This window comes from Myodes glareolus, chromosome 2 (genome assembly GCF_982192425.1).
Source record: "Myodes glareolus chromosome 2, mMyoGla1.1, whole genome shotgun sequence".
Classification (NCBI taxonomy): domain Eukaryota; kingdom Metazoa; phylum Chordata; class Mammalia; order Rodentia; family Cricetidae; genus Myodes; species Myodes glareolus.
The window spans coordinates 114,233,768-114,255,737 of NC_142027.1; the positions used below are offsets into that span (position 1 = coordinate 114,233,768).

Below are 21,970 nucleotides of genomic sequence, written 5' to 3' on the forward strand. Positions count from 1 at the left end.
AGCATATTTCTTAAATTTGGTTGTGAGCTGCCTTGTGAGTGCTGGGAATTAAATCCGGGTCTGCTGAACCATCTATCCGGCCTAGAGGTTAGACAGAGTCCCAAAAGAGAGAAAATATTTTTTGTTTTAAATTTTAAGGGATCCATTTGTTTTCTACTGTCCTCTGTGTCTTCTCCGAGAAGCTGAAGATGCTGGCCAGTGGAGATTTCCCAGTTTTCTTGACCTTGGCTCATCTTTATGTCCAGGAATCTCAGCCTGAGAATTGAGAGGTGTTCCTTAATGTGTATGGTTGTGGTGCACAGAAATAATGCACAACAGTCTCAAATTTGTGTTATTTGGTAGACATATTTCTTCTAGTTTAGACTGTATGACGCCTTAGCGGTGTTTTCAAAAACACTGAGAAAGACCTGTGTTATCTGCATTGCTTCAAGAGCTGCGAACAGACTCTGCAGATGCCAGCCCTGTCCCTTGTGTTGAGAGCAAACATCTGTACATTCTGCCTGTCCCACTTAGCTTTGTCAACCTGATGCAGCCTAAATTCACCTGAGATCAATGTCTGAATTTGTGATTGCCTAGATTAGACATGACCATGTCTGTAAGGAGTATCCAGATAGTGACTTGATGGAAGAGGACCCAGCCCACTATGGGTGGCACCACATTCTCCGCTGTAGAAGAAAAGAAGCTAATCCTGAGCTTGTCTGCCAGCAAACCGAATTGCCGCATGGTTTCTGCTCCCAAGTTCCTCCTTGAGTTCCTGTCCTGATTTCCCTCAGTGACTAGCTGTGAGCTGTAAGATGAAATAAACCCTTCCTTCCAAGTTTCTTCTGGTCAGAGTGTTTTATTAAAGCAACAGGAAAGAAAGTTGCCTTCAGTGTTGTTGCCCTCAAAAGGAAAAGCTGAACTAATGTTACCCCGGGTATAGCAAATTGCCACATAAGTGGGCCTAAGTGGGGAGAAGTAGCTCCCTCTACACGGGATCCAGATTATAGTTTCCAGGTCCCTAATGTTAGAATTTATCATTGTCCCCTCGTAGTTAGGAGCATTAACAAGTTTCTAATGAATGTATGCAGATCAGCTAAAATCGTAACAAGAGTTGGAAATTTTGCTTGAGTAGTGAATCATTTTCCATCCCATTGAAATGCTGTGTGTTCGGCAAGAATTTGTGTTGCCTGGGAAGTTTATAGTTCTCCGTGTGTGATCATCGTTAGTGTTAATTGTCAACTACAGAACATCTAGAATCACCTGGGAGATGGCCCCCTGCTACCTGCCTAAGGGGGATTATCTTCATTATCTCAATTGGTCTCTAATCCATCCTTAATTGTGGGCGGTACCATTTCCTGATTAGGGGGCTTGGACTGTGTGAAATGGGTACAGCAAGCTGCTCACAAGCATGTTCTGTTTCCTGGCTGTGGATGCCGTGTTATCCGTTCCGTCAAGCTACTGCTATCTTGATTTCCCTTCCATCACGGATTATATTCCTCAACTATGAGACAATAACCCCCCACCTCGAGTTGCTATTGTTCAAGTATTTCATCATGTCTGCTGGGTTGAAAAAGGAAAACCAAGATACTGCATACGCTTTCTATATTTTCTCCTTGCCTCTAAGTTAAGACTGTATTATCATCTTCTCTGCATTATTTTACCTAGGTTAAAGCTGGGATGTACTATTTAACTTTTCATCCTCTGAAACAGTAAGATATCACTGCTGTGTATGTCTGAGCCTCTGGCCAAGGTTCCTTAGGTGCCAGGGCTAGTAAGATCGTGATAGTTAGACGCCAGTGTAGGATTTGAGGACCATCTTTCTTACTGTTTAAAGGACTCCAATGAACTTCAGAGGTAATCCAGTTAGTATTTTTGTCCCTTAGAGCACATCCCAGCCTTGAGGAATGTGTACATCTCAAGTCATGTATACTTGTTTGTAATATGACAAGAAAAATCTTCCATTATCTCCCTTCAAAAAGTGTCTTAGAGCATCAGTTTTTCTTTCTTGTATAATCGAGTTACTTTTGTAAATATTGTCCTTAATAGTGAACAATTTGCATTTGGTTGTACATTTTTACTTGTGGGTAAACAGGGCCTTACGTAGTTCATGCTGGCCTTGAACTTGCTGTGTAGACAAAGATGGTCTGCAACTTCTGATCTTTCTGTCTCTACCTCCAAATGCTGGGATTCCAAGAATATGTCACCATGGCTAGTTTTGTATGTGCAGAACTAAGTTTGGAACACAGGTCTTCCTGTATGCTGAGGAAGACTCTAACCACCAGATACATCCCTAGCCCCACAAGCAGACTTCTTTTTTCTCTTTCTCATGGTGCAGAGGATTGAGTCTAGATACTCTCACATGGTAAGCAAGAGTTCATTAAGCTACATCTCCTCCACCCTGCAATACGTGTTTTTTAAGCTGTCTGCCATTGTAAAATATGTTCTTAGAAATGTTATAGCTGGGTTTGAACTATAACAAAACAAAAAAATTTCTTTAAAAAGAAACTGTTATTAAAGTAAATCATAATCTTCACTGCCTCACATCACTAAATTATTAGAGTAGCAATCTTGTCTGTAAGCACATATAATACTTAGAGAACCATTAACTTCTTTTAGTGGTTTTTGACCTTTTGCAGAACAAGTACTTTTAAAAATCTCAAATGCCAGAACGATGATTTCTTAACCTAACAGTAATTATATGCTGGTTTTCCATTTATTTTTACTATACCTGGTTCTCTGAAATAACTTAAATTACACATGATCGCTGTTTCCAGAAGAAATACCATCATTGTTCATTCTGAAAGATGATGAGTCCATGGACTGAGTTAACTATTGTACATCACTGTTCACTTTACCTGCCCGTCAGCTTACTGGCACATATCAGAAAAATAGCCTTTCATGACTCTGGATTCTCTAGCCCTCATGTTACCAAGCAGGCATTAGGACCAGGTCTCTCTCTCTAAGAGCAAAGTGCATGCACCAAGGTAGGTATATGCCTAAAGCCGTATCAGAAAATTGGGTGATGGAGACTGACCTGGAAGGCATGCTGTCCCCTCAGCTTCCTTAGATATGGGGCAGAACTGTGGAATGGAAAGAGTACCAGGCAATGGTTGTCTCTTCTGCATTGCTACTTCCTTCAAGGACAGGGTGGGAACTCAATGCCCGTTGTGTGTGAATCCTAGAGTTCTGGCCGCAGCACTTTTTATACTGCTGGTGTATGGTATATGGTATGCTGGTGAATGCCTAGAATTTCAGCACCCACAAGATACAGGCAGTAGGATAAGAAGTTCAAGGTTAAACTGAGCTGCACATGAAGAAGATGACACCAGCCTGGCCTATAGGAGACCCCGTCGCAAATCACAAAAGAAAACCAGAAAACAAATGAGGAGCAAACATAGACCTCTCGACTAAAACCTGGTCATGAGTGCCCATAGGAATGTTCATTTGAGGACTGTAGGAGGAGTTGGTGGATTTTCTTTATCAGGAGGAGGGGATGGATTTTATTTATCATTAAATGGACTTGATTTTATTTGTAACAAGTTAGACAGGTTGTAAAGCCCCTTGCCCTGAGTTCTTGCAAATGTCTTTGGCATGCTTTTGAACAACTTGACAGAAGTAACCTTAAGACAGTGCAGGGACAAAAGCCTCACTGGTGTGGGTCAAACACAGAGTCAGCGACACACGGTAAGCTTTCAGGTTTAGAAAAAATGAAAGAGACGTTCAGTTTGATAGGTTTCTTCTTTTGTTTTACTGTTTTAACCTCTTTGCTGGGAAAAATGACACCCAGACTGTTTGTATCCTAAAGACGGATTGCATTCATTTACTAGGGCTACTATAACAAACAGGATAGTCAGTATCTTAGAAGGATTTTATATTTTCATGCTCTGGAGGCTGACAGACCAGGTTTGAAGCCGGGGATGCATCTCAGTGGTAAGTAGCTTTCTTAGTTTGTGCAATAGCCTAGGTATACTTTATACCTGGAATAGAGAAAAAGAAAAATGATAGGTTTTTTGTTTGTTTTGTTTTGTTCTGTTTTGCCATTTGGATGTCTGGTGGGCCTATGTGCTTGTTTTGTGGACGACTGCCTTCTTGCTGGTGCCTCACATGGCCGTTCTCCTGTGTTTGGGGATCCTGCTCACTCTCTCAGTGCTGCCTTAATTTCATCTTATGGGGCACTGGTCAAAATAGATTATTCTGTGTACTTATTTTCATCCATGTTCTTTGTAGAAGAATTCCATAGACTGGAGGAATGATCAGCATTGGGTGTTCATTAGGTTTGTGGTTCTGCAGGGTGGGACGTGTCAGGGTGGGCTAGTATGTGGTGAGGGCTCTAGGGTTATATCCTAGCATGTGGAAGTGGGTTGTGAGCAAACCGGGTGGAGAGAGGCTTCGAGGGGCGGGACTCTCCACACCCTACACCATCAGTAGCTGTGTCAATCAGGATGTGGGTGAAGTGAAGAGCCCTTGTTACCTAACCGCCTGTATGGGTTACTTGCCCATTGCTGTGGTAAAATACCCAGGCATGAAAGGCATCTTAAGGAGAACATGATTCATTTTATATTATAGCTTCTGAGGACAATAGAGTCCGTAGTGATGGAGAGTATGTGGCTGTAGGGGCGTGAAGCAGAGAGATCACATTTCACCTGCATACAAGAAGCAGGAAAAGAGAATAGGAAGTGGGGGGATGCTGTGAACCCTCAAAGTCACACCTCAGCCATACGCTTCCTACCTTATGGACCTATGTCCTAATGGTTCCATAATCTCAAATAGTACAGCCAAGCGGTAACCAAATGTTCAGCCGTGAGAAATTATGGGGTGCCATTTGTCATTCACACCGTAGCTTCACCTTTCAAAAGGATTGATCTGATGATTAACTTCCCAGTGATTGGTGTTTGGAGGACACATTAATACTCTGAATGCCACCCTAGTGGCCTTTTTGAACTTAATCACTCCAATTAGTACAGTCGTCTTCTGAAGTACCAAGGGTTCATCTTTAATTTGTGCATTTTGGGGAACTAGATGTCTGTAACATAGGATCCAAAATATTCTAGAACCTACATCTTCAGGTACCACATACCAAAATGTCCCCAGTATTTTAAAAATGATTGATCATAGGAGTTCCAACACTAATTGAGCTCTGTCTCCACAGAGGTGATACAGCTTTTCATCAAAGAGCCCTTCAATGATATGAGCTGCACACAGGTATAACTTACAAAGATGACTGTGGACAGAGAAGGGACTGTCCATGTAATGAGATTTTTAGTTTTGATCTGATTTGAAATGAGCTCAGTCCAAAACTATGGCAAGTTCGAAAGAAACTTTGTGTCAACGTTCATATCATAAAATTTTTGATACCTGTCATCCCAAGTATTTTATATTATAACAAGTTCTATATACTCTTGATTTTCAATTAAAAGTGATGTGGATCTGGAGAGATGCCTTGGGAGTTAACAGCGCCTGCTACCCTTCCAGATGACTGAATTTCAGTGCCCAGCGTTCATATTAGGTGGTTCACAACTACTTGTAGTGCCAGGTTTGGAGGATCTGATGCCTTCTCTGGCCTCTGTGGGTACCCACACGCCCACATACTGACATACACATAGGCACACATATACATACTAGTAAAATAAATCTTTAAAGCAAGGATGTACAGTGATGTAATGTGTTTTCTATTCATTTGATTATACTTGATTTAGAAAGCTTTATTATATAGATTTTAAAAGCCAGGCATTTTGGTTCACATCTTAATCCTAGACCTTGCGACGTGTAGATCAGGAGTTCAGGATCATCCTTGGTTACATAATGACTTTGAGACTGTGTTTTAGAACACACACATTCACACACACTCTGAATCTTAGTATTAATGTAGAGATGATAGTGAAACCTCATGGTACAACCTCAACAATTAAGTCATAGATAGTCTTGTTTCATCTGCACATCTGTCTGTCCTCCATCTGAAGATCCTGTTCTCAGTGTGTTTGAGAAGTGCAACTCAGTCTTGAATTTGCTTTTGTATAGGGAGGTGCCTGAGAACCTCACCTCAACTGAATCTTCTGCAATTGTCTGATTAGTGAGTAGAACTTGAGTTATGTGAGAGGTTGCAGTGTCTAAGTCCAAATCCAAATCACCTTTAACAGCTGTTTTCTGCTCTCCTCTGCATCCCTGTCATCCCTAACATCTTTGTGAACCTTAGGTGAATTCTTTGGAATGTACATACATACCTCTAATTTCTTGTCAATCAAGATAAGAACCCATTCAGATTGCTTTTTAGGCCTATAGAGATTTCTCTGTTTTACTCTAACCCATTATATTTCATAATATATGACATTTCTACCAATGTATTTGAAAAGTGCTTTGAGTAATTACCTTCTTTTTTCTGCTGCTATACAATATTGATCAAACTGTTACCATATTGGAACATGGAATTTGGGGTAACCTAAACCTGCATTCCCAGTCTTTGTTCACTTGTTTTTGGCTCTAGAATGAACTATGGCTCATCTCCTTGGAAGTAAGAGCTATGTTTGTGTATCATACTTGTTAAGGGAGTTGTGTACTTTTTGTACTGTGCCTCTGTGACCCATGATGTGTGATGGAACTTCTGCCCTACCTACTGGTAGGATGTGGGCATCAGTCAAATCTCTGTGATTGCCTGATTGTTTATGTTTACAACTCTCCAGTGAGATCAATCTTGGCTTATTTTCCTCTCTTTATTAACCTGCTATCTTTTCAGTTCTCTGAAGTCCATTGACCTGCTTTAAATGTTGAATCATGTATGTTTCGGGTGAAAAGAAGCAGTTTTGTAGTTTTTAGTGTCTGAGAGGGATCAGTATCCAAGCCAGGTGTAGATACTTCACTGAAACAATGTCCAGAGTTTTCTTCTTTCCTCCCCTCCCCCTTGCCTTTTCTCACTGAACCCAGACTCTGGTGATCTGACAAGACTGATTAGCCAGTAAACCCTTGTAATGTTCCTGTCTTTGTGCCCCAGCACCAGAGTTAGAAAGGCATCCCCTTAAGCCTGACTTTCTACTTAGGTGCTTGGGATTCAAACTTAGGTCGTCATGCCTGCTGGGCAAGCACGTTACCAACTGAGCCCTGGCACCAGCCCCCTCACATTCTCATTTTCATTCATTCCTTGACTTGTGTTGCCTGTACTCATAGTGGGGCTTCCTTCCTCAGTTAACCCAGTCCAGAAAGTTGTTTATAGACATGCCTGAAGTTTGTCTCCTAGGCAGTTCTAAATCCCTTCAAGTTGACAATCAAGATTAACCATTCAGTCATTAATAACAGTTGACACACTCCTGAGATCACCATTCCAGAATACAGAGAACATGTTTTCCACAATGAAATCTAATGAAAAGGAAACTTGGCCTCTTATGTTTTATAAAAGATAATTCTGTTGATGGAATTACCACTACCCATGCCGGATTCTCACTCCCTCATTCTGTTTACTTTGCTCTACTTCAGTTGCCTCCTGTGAAATTAGAGAAGGGGCTGTAGAAATTTTCACACAAACACAATCATAAGACTGGAAAGCTTGCTAGTCAGGTTTCTCACTGTCTGTGTTACAGCAAAAGCCTTCTAATGCTGGCCACCATGGATGCTGGGACAAATCAATGCAACCGGATTGATTCTTCTCAGGTCTTTAAATGTTTAAGCTCACACCTGGCCTTTGTGTTGTCTCCTGCTTGTAGGTAATAACTGGGAATTCCAGGTGAAGGATTACAAATTCTCAGCTTCTTATGCTACCCACAAATGATCCGTTGGTTGCGGTTGAAAATGCCGGTTTGAAAATGTATTCGTGGGATTAGGAATAAGCACGTCTTCCCTGAAATCTTGTGGTTTAGCTTTAGTGCTTAGGGTAGTCAGTCCGTGTCTTTGAAATATTGAGCTGGCTGACAGCTTAAAATCCTAAGTTTCCTTTAAACTTGAGCTGGGCTTTGGAGGAAAAAGGGGTAGCACGGGGGGGGGGGGGGGGGGTAGGGAATGGATTTTATGTTCGGCTCTCCAAACAGAATTCACTTAAGTGTGTTTGCCGCCAGGGTCTGGGGAATGCAAGCCAGCTGATTCCCTGCCTTCCTCCTTGGGTTCTGCCCTCAGCCCAGATCAACATTTAGTCAGATAATTGACATTGGAGCCTCTGAGGTCTGTTGTGGGCCTTGTTATAAAATCATTTTCCTTTCATGAAGACGCATGGAAGAGGGACGAGGTACAATGTCTAGGTTTAGTTAAGCTAGGTGTGTATAAGAAATATTCCTTGATACACTTTTTTATTTTAAAGTATAATTGTTTGCTATTGAGCAGGCGTGTCTGCATATGGTGGGGAGAGAACATCTTGCAGGACAAGGCTCTCTCCTACCGTGTGGATTCTGGGAATTGAATCTTCACAAGACCTGTCAACACCCCAGACATCCTGAAGTCCAGGGGGATGGTAATACACTGCAGAATTGTGACTGTGTTCTCTGAACCTCTGCCTGGGCACTGAGCATTGAACCAGCAAACAGCGATAGAGTCAGAAGTTTGAATCCTAGATTTTGGCCTAACTCTGAGGTTTTTTGTTGTTTCTTCATCCATGCTTTAAAATGGTTCTGCCTATCCACTGTGAGAGAATCAGTTAAATAATACGTCCTGTCTTGTCTTGCTTTTGAGACAGGGCCTCAGGTATGCCAGACTGACCTTGAACTCATTGTGTAGCAAGGATGACCTTTAACTATCGATAACCCTGTCTCCACTTCCTCAGCACTGGGATTACAGGTACATGTGTTACCACGCAGGGTTTTCACAGTGCAGAAGGTCAAACCCAGGCTTTTGTTCTATGAGTGAGCTATATATCCCGTCAAGAATGAGAATTCTGATGCTGCTTATGAATCAGAGTTTATGTTACACTTGCAGGTTTGATGGTCAGTATGGCATTGCAATAGTGCTGATTTCTTGTAGTTGGAACTTAAAGTGGCCAAGCAGGCTCAGCTATTAAAGGCAGTTCCCATCAAGCCTGATGACCTGTGTTTCATTCCTGGGATCCACATAGTTGATAGAGAGAACTGATTCCCACAAGTTATCCTCTGGCCCCTATAAATATAATTTGACATATGTGCCACATCCCTCATGTACATATACACAGATAAATAAATATAATAAGTTTTTTAATGCATCATAGTTAAGAGAACTTGAAATGATGCTTGTTTGATAAGATCTCACATTCAAAGATGTGATAGTACACCCTTCCGTGTGAGCTACCTCCCAGCTCCTACATCTTTGCTCCATCAACAGTGAGAAAGTGAACATCTGAAAAGACATTCTGCTGACCTATCACTCACCAGTTAGAAAAGGCTCATACAGCTTGCATCAGGGTGAGGTTGAAATTAGTAAATTTCACATTAGAGTAGGAGACAACTCAGCCCTTATAAGGGCTCAAGGGAATAAAAAGGGAAATGTGTCCTATCTTTTGAGCATCATTAGAGTCTGCTTCCTGAAAGGGGGGAGGGGTGATGGTCAGAAGAAAGTAAAGAATAAAAATGACTTTGTTGAGGATTTGCAGGTAAGATGGGTCTCTTTGGGAGTTTGGGCGCTATTGCCTCTATGGGCGAGATGAGCCCAAGTGGGCTCCGAAGGCTGATCAGTCTAGCATGCCAGAAGATTGGGACTATGGCTTGGTTGGTAGAGTGCTTGCCTTGTATGTCTAAGGCTCCTGTGTTCAGTCCCCAGTACTGCAGAACCCGAGTGTTATCATACCTCTAATCCAAGTCATCAGAAGAAGGATGCAGGAAGATCAGGAGTTGACAGTCACCCTTAGATATATGAGTTCCAGGTCGTTCAGCCACATGAGACTCTGCCTCCAAAAAGAAAAGGCGGTGTGTGTGTGTGTGTGTGTGTGTGTGTGTGTGTGTGTGTGTGTGAGAGAGAGAGAGAGAGAGAGAGAGAGAGAGAGAGAGAGATTAAAGAATGCAAGTAGAGGAGTGGTAAAGAACATGTACTGCTCTAGGAGGGGATCTGAGCTTGGTTCCCAGCACTCACGGTGGACAGCTTACAACTGCCTGTATCTCCAGCTGCAGAACCATTCAGTTCTCTCTTCTGGTCTCCATACTCCCACACTCGTCTGAATACACACACACACACACACACACACACACACACACACACACCAGATGTTTTATAAGTTTAAGCTAAATCGAACTTTGAGGCTCAGAACTTTAAATCGGCAACGCTCACGGTGCAAAGCTTAATGCATCATATGTGTGTGTGAAGATGTCTCTGACTTTCTCCTGTCTTGCTTTTCTCTGTTCCTTTCAGCTCAAGCCAGGACAGAACAGCTGCAGGGACAGTGACAGCGAAAGCGCTAGCGGAGAATCCAAGGGTTTCCACCGGAGCAGCTCTCGCGAGAGGCTCAGCGATGTAAGTGCGAAATGCATCCGCCCACTCCTGGACCCCCATACCCTCTCCGGTGCAAGTACCATGCACCGGCGTTCAGATGGCTCACTTGCTGGGAGCATTGTTAAGCTTGCTCTCCTGGTGCATGTGTTTGTGTATTTCACTTACTTTGTCATTCCAAAATGTAGGTTGACCAAAAATGTGCTTTAGCAAATGATGGGGGTTTCAGAAATGGCTAATGGAAGTGTTTGCTGTTCAAGCCTAATATCAAAGTTCATATTCCCAGAACCTAAGTAAATGCCAGGTGGACATCGGACCCTTCCTGCAATCTCAGTGGTTTAGAGGCAGAGACAGTGCATGCCTGCCACAAGTTGGCTTGTTAATGTCACCATAGCAGCCAGCCCAGGGCTCAATGAGAAACTTCGCTTCAGTGACTAGAGATTTGGACCTGGAGAGAAGACCCAGTGCCTAAGAACACTGACTCTTCTTCTAGAGGACCTGGGTTTGACTCCCAGCACCCACAAAAGCGCTCACAATCACCTGAAGCTACAGTCCAATGGAATTCTATACATGAAGGTAAAACGCCCATGCACATAAAATAAAAGTAAAATGTATGATTGAGGGAGATACTCAAAGTCAGATTTAGCACACATGCATATTTGCTCCCACAACTGAGAAAACACGTAGATATCAGTACCCACGAACATACAACATAAACACTGAAAAAAATTAAATGAAAATGGGGATATTTTTTCCCTAGGAAATAAGAGGTGGGCCAGCAAAATGGCTCAGTAGCAAGTTTTCTTGCTAGTAAGGCTGACGAAATGAGTTTGATTCCTAAAACTGACAAGGTGGAAGAAGAAATTCCTGAAATTTGTTCTTTGTCTTCCACCTGCACATACTGTGTCTTAGTTAGGGTTTCTATTGCTGTGAAAAGACACCATTACCATGGAAACTCTTATAAAGGGAAGCAGTTAACTGTGGTGGTTCTTTACAGTTCAGAGGTTCAGTCCATTATCATCATGATGAGGCATAGGAGTGTGCTGGCAGTTATACGGGTAGCTGAGAGTCCTACTACATCTTGGTTTGTAGGCAACAGATAGTGGTCTTAGACACAGGGAAGAATCTTGAGCATATGTGAGACTTCAAAGCCCACCCCATAGTGACACACTTCCTCCAGCAAGACCACACTTACTCCAACAACGCCGCGACTCCTCATAGTGCCACTCCCTTCTTTCAAACCACTACACTGTCAAACTTGCTCACCCACGCTAAATTCACAAATTAATAAAATCTAAAGAACTGGTAATGTTTTTATCAGAATAGCGGTCGGGCTGTACCATACCTTCAAGATGACATCATGTTGCTATGCTATGACCCTTAGTAATTTATACCTTGGAATCTTGTAACAATCTATCTCTGTTTGCTTTCTTCTGTTAGGATGAGTTGTCTGTCCAGTCAGGATAGATGCCTCTCTTGTCATGAGAGAGAATTATTAATAATTTTCCTAACAGATATAAAATTGGAAAACCTTGTTAAAAAATGACTGATCCCCTGGATGTGTCTGTTCTCCTGTAGACCTGGCTCCTAAGCACCTGCAGGCCAGGTCCCTTCCACCCTCTAGTGTTACCAAGGATAGCAAGGTCTCCTTTTGGGCTCATTGTCTCCTTAATAAAAGAAGAGAGATAGGGATTCAAAAGGCATCTCAAGTACTGTTTTACTAGACTTTAAGAGGAAAACAAGATAACAGACAAGATGTAAATTTCTTCCGCTGCTGTAACTTAACTTAGGGGTCAAGGCCTGTGGTGTAACAAACCAGGTTCAGTCTCTTATTCTCAGTTAAGTCAATCAACAGAGCCAAATTAATAATGAAAATCAGGATTAGGAGATTTATTCGATACATTCACATTAGGAGAAAGGGATACAGCACTTCCTCCCAATGCTTGAAGACAAGTTTTAGATAGAAGGCAAGAAATATGCATAATCAAGTAGTCTAGCCAGGTGTAGTGTCTTGTTTGCTCCAGTCTCTTCTGCAAGGTCGCCTGTCAATCTCTCTTCAGGCAGGCACTTTCCTCCTCTAGCTACCCTGAGGGCTTTATAGGCTTTCATAATCCCAGAAGGGGATTCCTGGGGAAATTCTAATCTCTTAGGGTCCATTCTTCCAACTGTTTGATGACCTACAAGGAGAGCACAGGTGTCTTGTTAGGACTCATTGATTCCTGCCAGACAGGCCTTTACATGGCCCGGAGAAGGGGAAGTGCAGAGAAGGGAGAAAGCCGCGTGTTTTGCAAGCAGCCACATGGATAAAGCAGAGAGAGAGGCTTCAAAGAGACAGTGAAAAGCCCAGGGAAAGCCTGCTTAGCCTTTGGCCAGTATCCAAAAGAAGGGATAAAGGAAAGTAAAACAAAATGTGTTGCTTTCGGAGGCCTGTCTCAGAAAAATGGGCAGGCAGAAGCTGTACCAAGAGGAGGCTTCTGGGAAGGGAAAGTAGATTATCTCATTAATAGGATAAGAACCTCTTCCATCTCCTGGGTAGATGTGCTACCCAGGGCTAAAGATGGAATTTAGAACAAAGCCCAGGTACCTTCACCTTTCTGTGAGGTAGTTTAAAATCTTAGGGATGTCAAAGCGGATGTTCATGTTTCAAAGGAAAGGAGCTGTCGGGTGGAAAGCTTCTGTAGCCTGAGGCTGCAGTAGTATTACCCCTGTTTCTCCTGAAATCTGTCCACCCTGCTTTGGACTCTCCTGGTCCTCCTGGATCTGTTGTATTGTCTACGCCAGAACTGACTGCCACAGACTCTTTTGGCTCCTTCCCTCCCTTGTCATTTTAGCACTGTTCAGGCCCCATCTTTGTCCCTTTGAGGAACACTTGGAAGTTGTCCTGAAATACAGGCTTAGTCGAGAGAAATTTTTGCTCATGATGTCAAGAATCAACATTAATCAAGTTAAGTGCAAGATGTGGAGGTATGCAAAGGAGAGAAGTTTTGAGTCTCCGAAGTTACAAAGCAGTAGATGTCTGATAACGATTATGTGTGTGACTGGTCCTTTACCCTGTTCTCCTCCTTTCTTTCACTCTCAGCAAGAGCTGTTATCGTGAACAAGGTGGTGTGTTGCAGAGAACATACTACAGATTTCTCATCAAGGAGAAAGAGGCATTACACTTTTGACTTTAAATGTTATAAGCAGGGAATAATTTTTTATTCCATTTTGCATGTCAAAGTTTCCATGTGTGTATGGGTTGCATATGATTTGGCTTTTGTGTGGAGGTCAAAGGACAGCTTGGACGAGTTGACTCTCTGCTTTTACCGTATGAGTGCCAGGAATTACTCAGGTTCCCAGGTATGGAAGCAAGCCCCTTTATCTACTGAATTATCTCACCAGCCCATACATATACATGTATATATACACACACACACACACACATATGATTTTTAAGTTCATATATGTTAAGATTCTGTATTTCAAACTGTTTTTAGTAAGCAATGTCCACTAAAACAAAATGCTGCAGGTAGCTTCCCCATCCCAAGTGATCATACTACATTTTTAATACTGTTCCGTCGTATATAATGCTTCATTGTTCTGACCCATTTCGTCATGACCCCTCGTCATTCCATCTGCTGATACTGCATTACCCTGACTCCCTTCATAGGCTGATACTTCTTTTTCCCTGTTCTCTTTGTCATTGTTCTGTTGCTGTGGAAGGACACCATAACTAAGGCAACACTTAGGAGAGAAATTATTGAACTAGGGGCTTACTCAAAGTTGCAGAGACTTAGTTTATTTTCATGGCAGCATGCAGTCATGGTGGTAGAGAAGTAGGTGAGAGCTTCGTCTTGCTCTGAAAGTGGAGCCAGAGAAGCAGAGACAGAGTGACAGAGCGACACTGAGTCTACCAGGGACTTTTGAAACCTCCAGTCCCAGCCACAGTAATTCACTTCCTCCCGTAAGGTCACAACTCCTAATCCTTCTAATAATTTCCTAGAATTCTACTCTTTAGTGACTAAGCATTCATACATATGATCCTGTGCTGGCCATCGTTATAAACCATCACACTGACCCATTCCATCCAATAATTCTGTATTACACTGATCCCTTCCATATAGTAGTACTGAATGACCCATTTTACATGACTGTGTGTATTACTCCACCCTGTTCCTTAGGAATATTCTAAATACATCACCCTGACACGTTCTACTATGACAATGTTACATTTTCTTGTATCAACTAAAGTAGACAGCACCAAGACATAACTTTTTTCCCAACACTTTCAAGGAAGTTAGTTGTTTGGTGTGTGGACATTTGCATTCTTAGAAGAATGAGCAGGATGAATCAAAGCCATTATTTTTGCAGTATTACTTAATATGTTATTAAATAAAGAGTGCTGTCTTTTCCTGGGAGTGAAATTCTGCATATAATAATATTAGTTTCTTGATGGGTTTTACTAGTTTTATGATAGAATTATGGAATCATGTAATGGTAAGTGCTATGCTGATCTAAATTCCAAACAATGAATGCTTACTTCGGTCTTTTGGGATTTTGTTGTATGATTTGTTCGTATTTGTTTTTGTGTTTTGTAATCTAGGTGAGGGTAAAACTTTTTGTTAGCCAAGGATGAGCTTGAGCCACTGATCCTCCTGCCTTGGCCTTTCAAGTTCTGGCAGACATTTCTTCCCATACCCACCTTGTGCTTTTAGTGTGAGTGTTTACTGACTCTGTACGTGTTCTAGGTTTACCTAATCAGACTTTGACCAGTGGTTCTTAGCCTTCCTAATGCTGCAACAAGTTCCTCAGGTTATGGTGACCCTCAACTATAAAGTTATTTCATCAGTACTTTATGACGGTAATTTTGCTACTGCTATAAATTCTAATGTGGATAGCTTATATGCAGAATGTCTCAGACCCCTATGAAAGTGTTGTTTTTCCCCAGAGGGGTCACAATCCACAGGTTGAGAATGACTGGCTTATGGGATGGAAACCTGGTTAGTTTAGAATAGTCACCAGTTTCAATGGTAGTTGGGTACCTTTTCCCTTTCACCTGCTGTGGCTTTGATAGAAATAAATTTTAGCCTCTGTGCAAAATTGCCAAAAGTGAACTCAAAATGAATCAGTTAAAACAAACCTCTAAGATCGTGGAATTCACAGAAGAAAATCGATAAATCTTCATGAGTTGTGCCTTTTCCATTGGGTAGTTTAAGGTGCGACACCAAAAGTGTGTCCAGCAAGAGGCCAAGAGATAATCTGTACCTCAGAGGGAGTGATGGTGAAATGGGAAGGACAATGTGTGGAATGAGAGAAACTTACCTGATAAGTCTTTATTATCCAGAGTGTGCAAAAAATGTTCCTGTATTTCAGCAGTAAAAGGACAGTCTATTTTAAAGTTACCTTTGGAACTTGAACTGCTGTGTTTGCAAAGGAGAACTCCAGAGAGCTGCCAAGTGTGTGGGAGGATTCTCAAAGTCCTTCATCATTAGAGATGCAAATTCAAAGTCAAACGAGAGACCTGGAGACAGCTCAGTGTTCATGAACATACACTGTTCTTCCAGAGGTTCATGTATGGTTTACAGTGTCCATCTTATGTACTTACAGTTACCTTCACTTCAGCTCGACTCAGAGGGCACCTGGACTCATCTGCACATACTCGCTCCAATATACACATCAATTCAGAATAAAAATAAAATCTTTTTAAAAACTGAAGAATCAGTTTACTCATAATAAGATTGTTATAGTAAAAGCAGGAAAAATAACAAATGTCACTTGCATGGGGAAGTTGAAACACCAATATGTTTCTGACAAGAGTATAAAATGGAATGGCCACTGAAGAAAACAGTTTTGGTAGGTAACAGAAGGCTAAAATGTAAAGTTTCCCTTTTAACTATTAGGTCCATTCTTCAACACATAGCTAAAAAGATGAAAAATGAGAGTTTGTATTGAGTTCTCAGGCTCTGTAGAACAGCCCAAGAATAAAACCACCTGTTTGTCTTTCAAGAGAAGAAAAAGATAGAGGAAATATGTACAAAGAGTATGGGCAGCCACAACAAATGCTGGCATTGTAATATTGTCTTAATTTTTTTCTTTTCCTGTGATAAACTCCCATGGCCATAAACAACTTGGAGAGGAAAGGGTTTATCTTACAGCTTATAGTCCATCATGAAAGGAACTCGGAGGTAGGAACTGAAGCCAAGGCCATGGAGCGGTGCTGCTTATTGGGTTTTGCTCGTCATGGTGTGCCTAGTCTACTTTCTTACATAACCCAGAACTACTTGTCTGGGAGTAGCCCTGCTCACAGTGGGCTGGACACTCCTGAGTAAATAAATCATCAATGACGATAATGCCCCCACAGACTTGCCTGTAAGCCAGTTCAGGAGAGGCATGTTCTCAGTTGAAGTTCCTTCTTCTCAGATGTCTCTGGCTTGCGCCAAGTTGAGGAAGAAAAAAAAAAAATCTAACCAGGACATATACTTAGAACAAAATAGATATGCTGTGGAAGCAACATGGTAGACGTGATCCATTCTAGGATGTGGGATATTGAGGTAAGAGAACCATCAGTTCAAGGCCACCCCGAGTTACACAGACTCTTTCTTAAAACATCACTCTCATTTGTAATCCAGCCTAACCTCAGGACTCCTCTTGATACCATGTCAAGCTCTTAGGAGAGGAAGATGTTACCTTTTTGGTTTGGTAATTGGTCAGCGGCAGTAGAGAACGGAGAGTAAAAGACTGCCTGCTGTGTGGAGTTGTCCACAATTCCTGCTACTCCAGAAGCCAAGGCCAAAGGATTGTAGGTCAAAGGCCACCTGAGGCAATTAAAGACACAGACGCGTTGTCTCAGCTGTTCTAGAGGCCCAGGCAAGAATTCTTCCAAATCAAGGCTAGCTTAGGGAATTTAGCAAGCCCTCGTCTCAAAATAAAATTTGTAAAAGGGAGGGATGTAGCCCTGTGGTAGAGTGCTTGCTCGGCTCAGGGGTTTTTTTTCCCCAAGCACTTTGCAATTTTTGACAAAAAAACAAAACTTCTGCTGTTTTTGCCTTTTAATTTTCAAAATATATACATTTTGCTTATTCTGTTTTTTTCAAATGATTAGGAAAAATAACTGCTAATATTCTGTCTGATAATTATGTCTGTTGTCGTTATTTTTTTCTTACATTGTCATGTTTCTCTTCTCTTGCATGACAGTTTATAAAAATGCGTGTGTGCGTGTTTGTGTGTGCACCTGTATGCGTGTGGGCACACACACACATTGCACAATATGTGAGTATAGATACACAAGGGGTCCAGAAGAGGACACTTCTGGAACTAGAATGAAAAGCAATAATGAGCCACCCATAATGGGTGCTAGAAACTGAAGGAGTTCTTATAGTACCTCCCCTTTTTGTTTAAATAAGACAGGTTTAAGCCTAATACAAAATTATATACAATTAGAACAAATATCAAGTATTAAAGTTAGAATTTCAATCATCATAAACAGCATCAAACAATAAATGTGATAAATTTTTCAATAATTATCCTATCCTTAGGATTCTTGTATTACAAATCACTTGGCCAAGTCATGAGAGGAAAGTAAACTACAACTATCTAGTCTTCAACCTCATGAAGAACTGAGAAGGGAAATAATATTACTTGAGTAAGCAGGAAGTGCAATTAAACAACTTCAAAAATGTGCAACAAATGACAGATAACCAGCTACGTGGGCAATCACCCAAAGTCGCATTTGCAACCTTGGAGCAATCAACTTGAGCTAAGGCCTAGAATAACCGACAGACCATTTTTAGAGGCAGGAAATTTTTAAAAACTGTGTTACCCTGTCTTGGCAAGATTTACAGTCTTTTTTATTGTATCCTGCTTGTCTTGTTTGGACATCATACATTTTGTCCGTGGTCGTTGCATGGGCAGGTTCTTGCCCAAAGGCCAGTTTTGCCAAGAAGTAAACAACCTCCAAGTGGAGTGTCTTTGGTCCTCAACAGTTTCTCGGGAATACATTGGTCATGACAGGAGCATTCATTCTGGATTATGTATGATCCCTATTTGATGGTATACTAAAAGAATTGTTTCATTGATTTGAAGGGAATGCAAAGGATTCCCTACTTGGGTGTGCTAAGAAACCATTCCTGCTTCGTCTTGGCAGCTGTTTAGTTCATCTAGAGTATTTTTCTCCCATATATATTCTGATGTGACGACCACGGGGAACCTTCTAAATTGATGCATCCAATCTGTGGCCTGAAGCATCTTGTGGAAGGGGATGTCAACAGAATATTATTTAAATGCCATATTCTACAGCTCTTTGAAGTGGTTGAAGATTACTTATCATCTGTGTAGAATGGAATCTCTATGAATATAAAGAACCTGATTAGTCTAAGTATAAGTATCAGAAACATGAATGACTATTGACCTTTAATTCTTAATACCTATATAGTTTAAAGGCTAAGTCTTCATTTTGAAATATCAAACAAGCTTTAAACAACTGCAATAAATGAGACAGTGACCTCAAAATTTAAACAGTGTGTAAGTATCTTGATCAGAGGTCGAAATGTATATTGCAGTATAATAAATATATCCTAAAATTGTGTCAGTATACAAAATGTCGTAAGCAGAGGTAATATGACAAAATAACTTTGCCTAGTGTACAAATATTATAGACATAAAAAGGAATATATTCAATATAATTTGAATTTGTATCAATATACAAGAATCTATACCAATTTAAATTTCCTATAAATAATAGCTGACAGGTATTGACTCTATTACTCACTATTATTATTAGTGTGATATTATTATTAGTGTTAGTAAGCTTACACTAATCTTTCTCTTATCCCATCCAGGTAGAGTATGAGACTCTCAATTTCAGGGTCATGGGTTTGAGCCCCACATTGGCACCAGATAAAGATGGACATTAGAAAGAAATCCCACCCTAGTTCAGCGTTGAGTATACTAAAGGATTATTTATTAAGGCTTAGATTGGCAGATCACAGTCTTTTGTGCACAGATGCACGAAAGGGGAAACAGGATCTGAATCCAGCAGCTGGAAGAGAGAGAGTGTGCTCACGATTTACTTTTTCATTTATAGTATAAGAGGCCACGCCCAAGTTTGCTGGTAGCTTGAAGGTTACTGGCTAAAGGAGTTCCTACAGCACACCCCACAGAGCCATACTCCTTTCCTGACTCTTTTTTTTCCCTAAATTTAATGTGTAGCAGTGTCACATATTTTTTGAATGTACCGAATATTTTATATTTTTTGTTTTTATAGGCATTCTCTATTTTTAGCTATATAATTGCCACATGGACTTTGTTTTCTCTTTTTGAGGTTTCCTCTCATGCGTTTTGTATGACCAGAAGAACTATTGTCTATAGGCAGTTCTCCTCTGAATTGTGTATACTGCCTATTTGCTGATATACTAAAAGAATTTTTTCATTGACTTGAAGGGAATCCAAAGGATTTTCTACTTGGGTGTGATAAGAATCCATTCCTGCTTCTTCTTGGCAGCTGTTTAGTTCATCTAGAGTATTTTTCTCCCATATATATTCTGATGTGACGACCACGGGGAACCTTCTAAATTGATTCATCCAATCTGTGGCCTGCAGCATCTTGTGGAATGGGATTTCTATGAAAGTACCTCAACACAAAACCTTTTTTAACGTTTGAGGTTTTATTTTCTTACTTTATTAAAAGAAAAAATACACCTAAATTTTATGGTTCTTGAACGTGAATGAGAGTATAATGTCAAAGGTTGACCATACCTGGCCACTTACTGACCCTGTGAACCTTGCTCTTCCATTTTCAGGTTTAGGAATTGCAACCATGTTCCCCTCCCCCACCTCAAATTTGTCATTCTGATCTTCTCAATTCTGGTACCCTCATGAACTCTGCCTGGATCACCCATCACTGCACACACATTGTGACACAGAAACTTCTCTGGCTGTAATCTGGGAGTATTGTTCTTTGTACACCAGGCTAGCCTGGAATTTACTGTGCAGCCGAGGATGACCTTTGAACTCCTGATCCTCTTGTCTCTCCTTTCCCAGTGCTGGAATTCCAGGTATGTGTCTTCTTGCCTGTTTTATTGTGTGCTGGATGTTATGCCCATATCCGCGAAACCCCACAAAAGCCAACAAGGAAACCCAGTGTCCCGTATGTTAAAGCAAAGAGCCTTTATTGTAATGAAGTTTGCAAACTTGGTGTCTCTGCATGTACAACGTATTGGAATAGCCACAAAGCCCCGAGCTCATTTAGAATTGATGTTTTATAGTAGTAATGGTGGGGGTGAGGGCTTTTTGAAGTTCAGGACCCCTGATTGGCTGACATTTGTCTAGGGGTGTTCTGGTGAATGTGCCCTGGCAGGTGATCCTATCTACAGGGGTTGGAATGTTAGGCATTTCCTTTGAATGGTCTGTTCTTTGGTGGGTGTCCGGTCCTACAACCAGGTATTGTCTCATTGTAAACTACTGAGACTCAGATCTCTTATTAAATTTATTGAGGGCCAAGTTCTTCTCTGGTAGGCGGTAATCGTTGGAAATAAAGAACCTTTTTTAGGTGACCTGCCCAGACTTAGCATATCTTGGCTGTTCCCCACACTGAAATGGTACTCTGAGTTTAGTTCATGATAGGCCAGCACTCTTTCTACTGAGCCACACTCCTAGACCTCAAGGTAACTTTACTTTTCTTTCAGATAATGTTAGTCTACACTGTCTGTTGCCTGATATCCAAAAAACACTTTTTGAGGGTTTTTTTTTTTTTTGTAGCATTTGTTTGGGGGAGTATAGTTGGTCCCTGTTAGACAGCAGTTCTCATTACAGAGTTTTCAATTAAGCTAAAATTTCCATTCAGTCTTTCACACTCCTTGATGGTATTTGAATCTTAGACAATGGAGGCTTAATTTCAAGTGAGGCTGAACAAGATATCGTATTGTTGTAGGGCTGTCTTTTTAATTCAGCAGATAAAGAAAAATAAGGGAAAAGAAAAACCCAAAACTTGATGTAGTTTGAAGATTTGATTCATGGGCAAAGACTGAGCAGCCCAGTGGGCTTGGGTTTTCTCTATTAAGTCCTCCCAAACTGTGTTGTCAAGGAGGGTATGATTTGCCACAGGACTTTGAGATTGTCTTCATCAGGAGACATTATAACTTGTTCAGATTAGTCACAAAGGAAAAAGTTAAGGAAATAATTGAACATATAAATATTCATGAGGAGTTATTCAACGGGGAAGTACTGCTTCTGATTTATAGATAATTTTATAATCTAGAAAGTTGTCAAAACTTGGGGATTAAATTTGGAAATTCAAATAAATGGAACAAAGTTTTCGATAACACATCATGAGCATCTTCCACAAATACAGTGGAGTCCTGTATTCACATAGGATCATTTATCAGTTTGCATTCCCCAAGTACTCAGAGGCCAACAAGAACAGAGCCAGGAAACCTTTTTCTCATACAGAATTGGTTTACTTACAAGACAGAGGCTGAAAAGCCCCAAGGTTTACTGCTGGTGACCAGAGACCTGGTGAGCTACAGATGAAATTTTCCTTGGCAGGTTGGCCTGTGTGAAACTTAGTGAGTTTCCTTGGGTCTGAAATCAAGTGAAAATGATACCTCGGATAAGCATTCAGGAGAAATTTCCTCATACCTAAGGGAGG

At 41.1% G+C, this 21,970-nt stretch overlaps 1 protein-coding gene across 4 annotated transcripts in view; it reads left to right on the plus strand.

Annotated features, from left to right (window-relative positions):
* Nucleotides 1-21,970, plus strand: part of Auts2 (activator of transcription and developmental regulator AUTS2) — a 1,087,122-nt gene that overhangs the window by 460,486 nt on the left and 604,666 nt on the right. For all 4 annotated transcript variants that reach the window (XM_087903578.1, XM_087903577.1, XM_087903580.1 and 1 more), the window contains exon 3: nucleotides 10,270-10,371. In XM_087903578.1, coding sequence (XP_087759704.1) covers nucleotides 10,270-10,371 — 102 coding nt within the window. The remainder of the gene's footprint in view (nucleotides 1-10,269; nucleotides 10,372-21,970) is intronic.